At 38.8% G+C, this 11,359-nt stretch overlaps 1 protein-coding gene across 1 annotated transcript in view; it reads left to right on the top strand.

The window, feature by feature from the left end:
• The first annotated feature begins 575 nt into the window (after window positions 1-575).
• Window positions 576-11,359, top strand: part of LOC104072129 (serine/threonine-protein kinase MRCK beta-like) — a 33,895-nt gene continuing 23,111 nt past the window's right edge. The window contains exons 1-2 of the mRNA XM_009580437.1: window positions 576-600; window positions 2,101-2,192. Of these exons, the coding sequence (XP_009578732.1) occupies window positions 576-600; window positions 2,101-2,192 (117 nt within the window). The remainder of the gene's footprint in view (window positions 601-2,100; window positions 2,193-11,359) is intronic.

The raw sequence follows: 11,359 nt of genomic DNA, 5'->3' as shown, positions 1-11,359 counted from the left end.
ATAAGGAGGTTTTTTAAGTGTACAAGACAGCTTAAACTTCTGTAGGTTTGTGTCTTCCTGCTTTGAAAGTTGCTTGTCATCAATTCACAGCAACAGGGGTTTTTTATAAATACTGAAACCAATTATTTTTGCGATTCTGTTTACTGACTAGAATTATTGCTAAAATTGGTTATTTCTTTTAAAAAAAAAAATTATTATTGGGTTAGTATCCCCCAGAAGTAAAATTACTGGATTTCATTTCCTCTCCCCTTGAATTTTAATAACAGAAGCTGGTGTTCTGCAAAATAAGCCTAATGACCTGCATTCTGTGGTAGTGATCCATAACTTGATAATGGAACTTTCACAGTTATTTCTTATCTGTAGTTGCATTTCCTCAATCTGTCCTCGTTTGATGGGAAGGGAAGGAGGCAAGAGAACCTTGCAAAAGAATTGATATATATTACAGCCATCGGCAGTGGTATTTACTTATATAGATGTCTGTCTGATTGGACTGGTATAGGTATCTAAGTGGTTTGAGTTGGTGTTGCTAGGTAAGTTTGTTAGAAACAATTTGGGGTTTTGGGTTGATAGTGTCAATGGCGTTGTGGTGGGGAGATCATGGTAGGCATTTCTGCCCAGCTGAAATGGGGAGTTTAGCAGAAAATCTAATAGAGTCTCGTTCTTAAATTTCATACTTTGGATAGACAAGAAACATGCAGTGAAAGGGGTATTACTTGTGGCGAAAACCTTTTCAATAACACCTCTCCTAAGTACAAAGCAGCAGCATGGCTATTCTTCAGTACAGCTATTTCTTCATTTTATTAGCTGTTATATGAATTTTTGCTGAAAGGTTTTCCGCCTTTCTTGGTTAGACTTTATACTGAAGTCTGTAATCTCCGGTTCAGACTTCTGTATCTTCTGTGTGTTTGCATGGTTTGGTTTGTTTGTGTTAGCATTTGAAATAAATCATCAAGGCAGTGACCCCTCTTGTAGGAATTCTGTTTGGCTTATAACTCATTAGCTTAATCACATCATAAGGTGAGGTAAAACGGGAGTCTGGGCTGAATTACAAGTAGTAGTTCTGTGATGTTTTATTCAGTTGCAAATGGGAAAAATACATGTGTTTAAAAACATTGGTCTTTTTAGTCTAACAATGTTTGTGGTGAGGTGAAGAGCAGCAATCTTTTTTGTGCTTAGTTAGAAGTGTAAGCTGCTGCTTCGTAGATACCATACTTGCTTTTATGCAGTTTAGCTGGCACCGCTGTTCTTTCTTATTGATTTGGTCTTCATAATCAGAGTAGTGAATTGTAACAAATGTTGTATCTAAACAGTAGTCCTCATCCTGTGATATGCTAGAAATAAATAAAATATTCTGAACGGGAACTGGAGAGGAGAAAATTGATGGGATCTGAAGGTACAGTGGAATTTATCAACCAGATATTTTGAGAAATGTCTTGAATCCAGCGGGACCACCAGAACAAAGTGAGTGTAGGTTAGTTAATTGCTGGACATCTTTTAGGCTGCAGCCCTTCAATACTTGGTCTAATTGAGATCTGGTCAATGTGGCTTAACAGAAAAGATAGTTCAAAGTAAAAATCTTAAATTAGCCACAGATCTTGTAGAAAATGCTTTCATTTCTGTTGAGTAGACAGCTATCTCTTGAGAGTGGGTTGTTAAAGCTTTAGCTGGTACTAGCTGAAATAATAAAAAGTAAAGCTGAACTCTGCTTAAGGAGAGAATTATTCTGGTGGCTGAAGGATAGGACAGATTTTCTCTAGGGTTTACCAATAATGAATCAGCTCTCTTCCTTTCACATGGTCCTTCACTGATTCACAAAACCCTGAAGAAAGTGGGGGGGGAAATCCTTCCAGAAGACTCCTTTGCTCTTTACTCACTGGCAACAAGGCAGAACCAATCATAGGACTGAACTTTTTTAAAAATTCTAAGTGTTAATTAAGTAGTGTAGTTAATATTTTTTCCTTCTATAGTTCTAATAGTAGCTGAAAAACTACTTTGCACTGGGTATGCAACAAGTACTTTCGACTTCTGATTTATGGATTATTTTGGCTTACAGTATTTCTCTTAATAATTGAATTTTCTTTTTTTTTTTTTCTTAAACAGCACGACCATTTACAAAATTGGTAAAGGAAATGCAACTCCATCGAGATGACTTTGAAATTATAAAAGTGATTGGAAGAGGTGCATTTGGTGAGGTAAGAGATTTTTAGTCTCAGTTGTAGTAATGTAACTTTCATCGTTTGTGCATCTGATTTCTTGCTACAGTTAACCTGTACTTGTCCTAAAGAAAAAAGATTCACACAGATGTGTTAAAGTACTTCCAAATGTGGGATGTAGCCAGGTGCTAGTGAAAGGTCCCTTTGAAGCAGGGTATTTAGTGTCCAGTTCTACCATTTCTGTGACTGGCTCATTCTGACTTCAGTGTAGCAAAACAAGTGTCTCTTCAATGTGTGTATGAACAGGGTGGTCCCACCTAGCAGCTGCACAGCTGAATTTGGGATCTCTGCTCCCACTTGCCATATGTACTCTTCTGTGCTGCTATAATTTAACACAGAACTGGGCTGCTTCTATGGTAGGAACGCGGAGGCTGCTCCACCCATCTGCCTGTCTCTGTAGCAATCTGGTAATGCAGAAAGACGCATTTGGTTGCTTCAAAGGCTGTTCCCTGTCATCTTTGAAGATCAAAGGCTGCCGGATCTGTTTTTTTGGACAGCAAGTTGAATCATGCTGGGATGATAGGAACGCCTTGTGTTTTGAGGACTCGCCAGTCCCAGGACCCTGGACTGAAGCTTTACTTCTTAATATGCTTGATGAAAGTCTCATCAGTCACAGAAGTCTGATAGGGCTTGCCACTGGCAAAAGCATTCATGAGCATGTCCCCTCCAGTAGGCACCTGAGACTTCTGGAGAACCTCAAAGACAACCCTTTCAGCGTTTAAGTACATATAACTAAAGCCAGAGCTGTCAGCAAAAGAGGTTATTAACTAGAGAATTTCTAGAAGTAAAAAGCCCCTTAGATTTCTTACAGGAAGCTTCTTTTAAGTAGTGCCACACTAAAGTCAAATGTAGTGACAGCCGTTAGCGGTTCACTTCAGCCCATTAGCACTTGGTTACAACTTCTGCTGCCTTGGCTAAGGCTAGGCTTCCTTCTCTGTATCTCCTGTTTTCTCCACAGAGAGCAGGACTGTGTGCTGTGCAGGGCTTTCCTTCCAGGCATGGTGTGCCCTGGACACATCAAACTCTTTCACATAGGGTTTGATTGTGGGACAGAGGTATCACAGGCAGACCAGAAACTAAGCTAGAAAAATGCCAGGACCCTACTCGACCTAGGTTCAGAAAACAATGAGGTTTCTATGTGCATGTGCACGTGGTAGTGGGTGAAGTAATAGCTTCATATCCACATAATTTTAAGCTGCTTCAGAGACTGCTTTTGAGGAAAGTGGACACCTAAGACAGAAATTAGTGTTTCAAGAACATCTCTTCATCCATGCTATCATCTAACGATGTGATGAGGTAACATGTAGTTCACGTGTAATCATTGTGAGCATAGCTGCTGAAGGAACTTGAGCATTTTAAGTAAAATGTCCAGATAAATAGTAACATCTTGACCTGTAAGACCTAAGTTCACTTTCTAGTGGATGTTGAACTTGATGAGTTGCAACATTTGTTACAAAAAAGGAAGTGTTATCTTAGGGTAGTAGAAATACTGCGTGAAAATCAGTTGGTTGTTTCACTTGAATGTTTGTTTTCAGCTGGCGTGTATTATTCGAACATAATTTAGAGAGAAATGTTTTTAGAGAGAAAAGTTACTGCAAAGAGTTTGGCAGGAAAAAGCAGAAATGGGAAAAAAATTTGGTAAGTCTAAGGAAGGGCTGAAAGATACAAATTAAGTCCAGAAAAGAGGTCTGAGCAGAGAGGTTTATGAGTAGATAAAAGACCTAGAGAATCAAGACAGTAGTAGGTAACTGTCTACCTCTCCGTTAGGGTTTTGGTTCAAAGCAGTAGCACAGTTTTGAAGAGAGTGCCCCCACTTAGTGCAGAATGATTTTGCTATGCGTGAGCTGGATTTCTTTTGGAGGAAACTAAACCAGAACCTCCGTTCCAGGTGTGCACCAAATGTGCTTCTGGCCCCAAGGAGTACATAAGAATCAATCGCTAGGTTTGACTCTCCTAACAGCTTCAAAGCATGTTTGGTCCAGGAGACCAGGCTAGATACAGTCTGAAGCAAAATTCCTGAACTGCACACAGTATAGATGCAAAGGCTCAGCACAAGGAACTTTAATCTGTTGTTCTGGTCTTGCTGTACCAAATTGCTTGCTATAGTGGGTGTGACCACTGATATCTAAAGAATTTTAGATTAGTGTTTTGGCAGTTTGTCTTTTGGTGGGATTAGAAGTGGTTTCTGGATGTTTTCAGAACTAGACTTGTGAATGCTATAGCTATCAAAAATGGTTTTGGGTCAAGGGAACCCTTTAGCGACTTGCAGATGGAGTCAGTGTTGGGAATGCCTTCATACAGTATAATTTAAGGAAGAGCAAGCATGAGACTTAACTAAAGCAATTCGTACATCCCATCCCCCCCAGTGGAAATGAAATTTCACAGAAGTGAAATGAGAAAGTGTCTTAATTTCATCCTTCTGTTAGAGCTGTGAGTGCTCACAAAGTCAGTGGTGTTAGTTATCTGTCAATATCACATGTCCTGATTATTAATTATGAAAGTTTTAGTTGATTGTTAATTATAAACATAATCATAAATTCTAAAAGTTTTAGTTTGTAGTTACAGCAGCTTGAAACTTTTTGATCAGTTTAAATTATGCAGGAATCATTGATTTTAAGTTCATTATACTTTGATCCCACTTGCCAGAGAATATTTCATGCTTTTTGCTTATGAATGAATCCTTTGACCCTTGTGTATACTACACTGCTATAACTGCCAAATATTATAGGCATTATAAAATAGTAATTATATAAAGGTTGACATTCCATAATAAGAAAGTAAAATCTAGTTTCTTGAGAGGGAGTTAGGCATCTGACTTGTATAAAGCAACACTTCAGAAGACTGAATGGGGGAGCTGTAAGTAATTTTCCATAGTACGTTCATACATACATAGGAACTATGTTAGAAATTAGTTGATGGGATTCTAGTGGTTATAAGGTTATTCATTAGTTCCTGTTTAAAAAAACAACCCAAACATGACTATCTGCTAGAAATAAATTTTAAAAATAAAAATATTTGTTATAATGCATCAAGAAATTAATCAGAATTAAACTAAACATATTCCTATTAAAATTAAGTAGTTTAAATTAAATGCTGAACAGCTAAACAAGCCAGACTTCAAAAAGGATGAAAACTACATTCCATTCTTCTCAGTTTAGGTACTTTGGACTTTTTGGAGAATGCCAAGGGCTTTAGTCTTACCAAAGAACTTTTTCATAAATCAATAGCTTTGAAGAAAGATAGCTTAAACAAAATAAAGGCATGATATTAGTTATTAGTCAGGATCAGGGGTCAATTTTTGCCCTACAACATGTAAGCCAAGGAAAAATGGTCTTTGACCGGAGAGAGGACTGAGACCACATGTGAGCTTCTCCCTGTGAACACAACTGCAAAATCAGTATCTAATTTAAGGCTGATTGATATAATCACCAGTACATATCTGTACTGGCATGTCAGTGCCTTTTTCTATCTTTCTCCTTTTCAAACCAGAACTCAGCCTAGTTCTTTACACTTTTTCCAGCAATAGGAGAACAAAACCCAACTGGTAATCCAAAACCACCTGAATGAAAGTTCTTACAGCACGGGAGATCTGAGAAAGCAAGAGGAAAAAATGTTTCTTAAAGTTCTCATTATTATGCTGGGACAGAAATAGCGTAGCTCGGAACCTAGAGATTTCTTCTCTAGCCACCTGCCAAAACACACAGTTCTTTTCTCATAAACTAAGCCAGCTACTTTGCATGCAAGGTAAACTGAATGTCTGAATATCCTTTACAGCAACATTTAGGGCTCTGACTCCTGGAGTCACTGGCTTGAGAACATAATTTAATTTCTTCAGAAGTTTCATAGTTATGAAGAAAAGTTTGAAATGTTCTTTGAGTGCATGACAGTTAGAATAGCATATAAATTGAAATGCTAGCTGTAAGAAGGATAAACTACGCGTGGCTCTTCCCCGTCTCCTAGGGTGTATTTGCCTGGGGGTATACCCAGCTGGGTGGGACGTTTTTGTGAGTGCCCCAATGTTACTTTCAGTCTTTCTTTTTTGCGGGTCATATAGGCAGATAGCTCATGTGCAGAGGGGCAACCTTTGTGAGGAGTAAAAGTAGTAATAATTAAAAAGCCCCCTGAAATAAAATCAGAACTAAAATGTTTTTTCTGTAATCTTAATTCTGGTTTCTAGTAATAAAATTAATGTAGAAGTCTGTCTTTGTAGACAAGAATGAGTATGTTGCGTAGGGTGAAGGTTTTTGTTAACTAGTGAAAACACACATTCTTTAGGAGAAGATTTAAAGAATATGAGCACAGAATGGAAAACTCCTCCAGCTTTTAGACCTTAAAAAAACACACCAAAACAAAAAACCCAAATCCACCTTGGACTGACGTGAAGTGGCTTGAAGTTTGCATGTGTCTGACTACTCCTTCTGTCTAGAAACACTGTGGACCATTATTTGAAAGGAAATAATGTCCTGAGAAGCTGTGCTTGGTGGGATTGTGCCTGAGAAACTTATGCCAGCCTAAGAAATGTCTTCTGTGTGCTTGGTGTTTGCCTCTGCACGCCAAGGGAACTGGGAGTACTAGTGCTACAGTATGGTGAGAGTGATAGGAGGAGGATCCTGTGTACGGGGACTGTCTGGCTCTAAATACTAGCATTTGCTCCTTTGCAAGCTTCATCTAACCTCTTAGTAATGTACTTGTAAGTCTTTAAGATCACTTTTTCTCATTTTGTGTAAAGGACTGTTTAGTGCTGTAGATTAATGCATTTCAATGAAGAGCAGTTGTTGAAGGAAGAACCGTGTCAAGATGTACCTTGTTTGAGAATTTGGAGTGTATAATGTGGCTGACACCTCCTGGAAATTTGGCAGCATGGGACTGAAACAATTGTTTTCCTTCCCTTGTTTGTTAGCAAGGATTTCTTGAATGAGCAACGCTTACTGTGGTTGCAGCGGAAGGGTGGAACTGCTTGGTCTTGCTTAGCACAAAAATAACTACAAACTCTTAATGTGCCCCACCTAAGTATTATTGCTCTGAATGGATTAGAAATACCTTTTCATATAAATGCTGTTGTGTACAGACTTGATCTGCGTAGTGTTTAGCAATAGGACATGTCATCTCGACTCGGGATGCTTAGTCAGAGTCTTAGCTGGAATCAACAGACATAAAAATCTGTCTCCAGAAGAAAATAAATAGTGGTTGTGAGAACAAGACTGATCCCCTGTGTACCATGGGTTTCTGATAAATTATGTGGTTCCTAATGACAGATACCTGCTAAGGGTGCAGTGAGACTCAACGTGAATATGCAAAACCTAAGCTTCCTGCAGACAGTCGTGCTTGGCAATGCGGCGCAGAGCTGTTTGTGCCTTCTCCATGTTGTAATTGCAGCTGTAGGGTACCAAGTTTAACGTTTTTATGTACTTCTAGAAATTAACCTGGGGCACAGTGAGCCTATAGACTGCAGTTAAGGCTGTCTCACCTATTCAGAAGCTTTGGTGATTGGTATTAGGTACCCAGCAGGGACTGTGCCTTCCTACATTGTAGATTAACAGAATTCCTAAGTGTTGCACACAACGTGTATGACACTTTTCATCCAGCTATTCAAAGAGTCAAAGTGTTCAGAATACGATGCAGAAGAAATATTTAATTAGCTTTGCTTTTCCACAGTCTGCTCTTCGCAAAAAAATATCAAAGCAGGCTATTTTCTGCTGTGGAAATGGACGAAGAAAGAAACTGCTTTGTTTTGAAAATGCTTCAAAAGAGCTGGTTGCTATCTTAGTCCTCCCCAGCTCTGTGTCTGTTTGTATGGCAGCACCAAGTTACTATGGTGACAGGCAGGTTGCAAGGAGCTGGAGAGACACAGTTCATTGTAGTGCCGCTGTGAGACCAGCCATTTGTCTCTGCAATCCCCCCGATTGCTGAGGAAGACCTTAGGTGTTATTCAGGGCCTTTATTCTTCTTTTGCAGAACCTTTCTGGCTGGCACTTTTAAGTGATTTCTTATTTGCACGACACGACGATCCACACCGTGTGTTCAAAAAAATGATTTTGCTTTGGAAATGTGCACCATGGCATATGAATCCTACCAAAAGACACTGGTCGCTCATTTTAAATGTAAAACAGGCATAAAAAAACTGATAGAGCAGTCCAGACCAGTTTTTCTCAAAGATGCGGTATTAAAACTGTTAACTAACAAGCTATTTATCAAAGACTTTTCATATCCAAGAGTATCGGGAGGATAAAGCAGTTCCTGCAGTGTTTTTTCAGTAGCTAGTATCCAAGGTATCAATAGCATGAGACAGAAATAGTTTAGTAAAAGTGGCATATACAAGTTTTAACTGAGGGAAATGACTGTAATATTCAATTATGAATCTGGTAATAAGACATTACGGATAAATTGTTTACATCTGAAATGACATTTTGTCTCTTCTCCCAGTTGAAAGGCTTGTCTACAATCTATGCTCAAATGTCTAAAGCCGTTCCAAGTTCCTGCCAAAGGTTAATTCATGGTAATTTTACATGATTTTATCCATGTAATTTTATTGCCCATTAGCCTAAGCAGATCTTTTATGTTCTATCATCCTTATTACTGATGTCCTTCCTTCCAATTTTATTTGTAGGTGGCAATCATATCCACTTTTCTGCCTTTTTTTTTTTTTTTGAACAAGCAAAGCTTTTTCTATTCCCACAGTAGTATGAGAGGCTCTTTAGTTCCTTGATCACCTCAATAGTCCTCCTTCATACCTGCTCCAGATGAAGTTTATTTCTCTGGGGTGCGGCTGTGTGTGGAGTTTCCAATGAGTTTGTATTTCTACAAGGCAGTAATGTTTACCCCTCCCGTGGTGTGTATCTGTCTCTGAATTCCAGTGTTTGCCTTTTTCTTAACTACCTGTCATTATGAGCTGATTGCACGAGAATTATCACCTATATGTCTTTTCAGCTGAGAACTTTTTGCATTTGAGTTTCACCTTATCCTTGAAAGTGCAGTCCGTGAGGATAAGTTTTACCTGCAAGTTTAACGTGCCATGAGCATGAATGGTGTATTAGGTGGCTTTTTTATCTTTGCTTTGAAACGAATGCCAGCATGGTTTCCAAGAAGCTGAACATCAAAGAATTTATAAACTTTACAGTAGAAAGTCTTTCTGTTAACTATCTTAATTGTTTTCTGGAAATCCAGTCTTGCATTTAAATGATTTCTGCACTTTCTTACGCCATGCTTCTCATTTACATAAAAGAAAATTTGTAACTTGATACTGCTTACTGATGTAGATCATGTCACTCAAAGGGCAGAGTACAGTGGTGGGAAGTTCTGTTGTGTTTGTAGCGGCTGATTTGGCTCAGGTTCCCACCCTGTAGATTTCATTCGGGGCATGAGGAAAGGTGGAACTTGGCCTAGGCTGGCTTTGCACATTGCAACCCTAAATGTCAGTATCAAGTGGCTTTTGAAGATGAAAATGCAGCAAAATACTTCCATAAAACAATTCAAGAAGCAAAATACTAGCTCTTGCCAAAGTCTAAAAGTGTTATTTTAGCTATATTGGTTCCATTTTTATTTTATTGCAATACAAGTGAAACAGAGCTTTGAGGCAAAAAGTACTGGAAGAAAAGGGATGGTAGAAGTAATACAAATCTGATAGGATGTTATGGCGTGTAGTTACCAAGCTGGCTCTCACTTATGCTTTAGCCCCAGTTCTCATACGTTTTTTTGGCATAAATATGCCTTAAGTTGGTTGAAGTGTAGGCACTAGAATTCATTAGGCTTTCTGAGGTCCTTGAGGAAACATACTTGATCTCTATTGCAGTGTCCCTGTTGCCGTGAATCTTGAGCCTGACGAGTCGCAATGACAGTAATCAAATCAGCTGATGACAGTTTAGACCCATAGGAGCTTGCCTGGAAGGGGGGCTGCAGTGGCGGGGGAGCCCCTGCATCTGGAATTTTTCCTTATCAGTGTTTTAAGACTTGGTAAAACAGAATCACCTAAGTCTCTCTGTGATTGTTGAGTATTTGGAACCCTCGATTCTCCATTCCAGCCTAGCACAATGAAATGCAAGTTGGGTAAGTTTTAATTTTCTTAATTTGACGCAAGTATCAAAGATAGTTGTTCTAGGTCAAAGGTGTGTGGATTAGTTAGCCCACATCCCATCCTTTTGGCTAGGTGGAGAGGTGTAGGAAAAGTCCAAGGCCAGAGCAGAGCTGAACCCTGCCAGCTTCCAGTGGCTGAGGGTTCAGGGACTCCCTAACCACACCTGTAACTCAGTGGTAAGTAGTTTCAGACTTCTGCTACGTGTGTTACTTGGGCATTAAGCATGTACTTAAATACTTTCTGAATACTTAGGTGTCCACAGCAGCCTCCGTGGCTGAATTCCAAAACTGTTGTGTGACAATAATACTTCCTTAAGCTACCTTTTTATTTTATTTGATACTTTTCAATTTCTGTGTTATGAGAAACAGCAAATAATTGTTCTCTGTTCATCTTCTCCGCCACATTCGTGGTTTTGTATGCCTGTCATAGCTGTTATCTCTTCCAGGCCTGGAATATTTTAGGTTATTAAATCTTCTTCTTCAGAAGAAGATTTTATACCTCTGCTTGTGCCTTTTTTTCCTTTCATTATCCTTAGCGTACTTTTTTTTTTTAACTTCTATTACAGTGTAAGTTGTAATAACGCTGGAAATGAAGAGTGAGCATCAAAATTAAATCCTGGTCTTTTACAGTCTGTGCATAATGTGAGCACTTGTTCGGCCAGTAGACTTTTAAACTTTGAAGATAGAAGCAATGCTTTTGTTATTAAAGTAGGCATTTGCAGCAGTGTACAAATCTGTGTCCTTTGGAATAGTACTGAACACAGGGTATTTTTTCTTACATTAGTAGATGTGGTGGATTGGTATGTAGTATAGGAGCCATCATATTTAAAATCTGACATCTTGCATGGTTAGCACAATTGCAATATAAGAGGTTTCTGTTTGATCTTGCAAAGTGGTCAGTGTGGTTATTGTAATTGAATTTGAGGTATGCCAGAGAAAGAGGAATTAATACAAAAGTAAGAAAAAACAACTACACCGCAGCATCTCAGCAGCAGCCAAAGCATTATATGACGAATGTAGACTTAGAAATACTGCCACCTGATAAAGAAAGTAAAAGAAAGCTAACTTGAGTTAGC

Source organism: Fulmarus glacialis, unplaced genomic scaffold (assembly GCF_000690835.1).
Source record: "Fulmarus glacialis isolate BGI_N327 unplaced genomic scaffold, ASM69083v1 scaffold45486, whole genome shotgun sequence".
Taxonomy (NCBI): domain Eukaryota; kingdom Metazoa; phylum Chordata; class Aves; order Procellariiformes; family Procellariidae; genus Fulmarus; species Fulmarus glacialis.
This window is presented reverse-complemented; position numbering and strand designations above follow the sequence as displayed.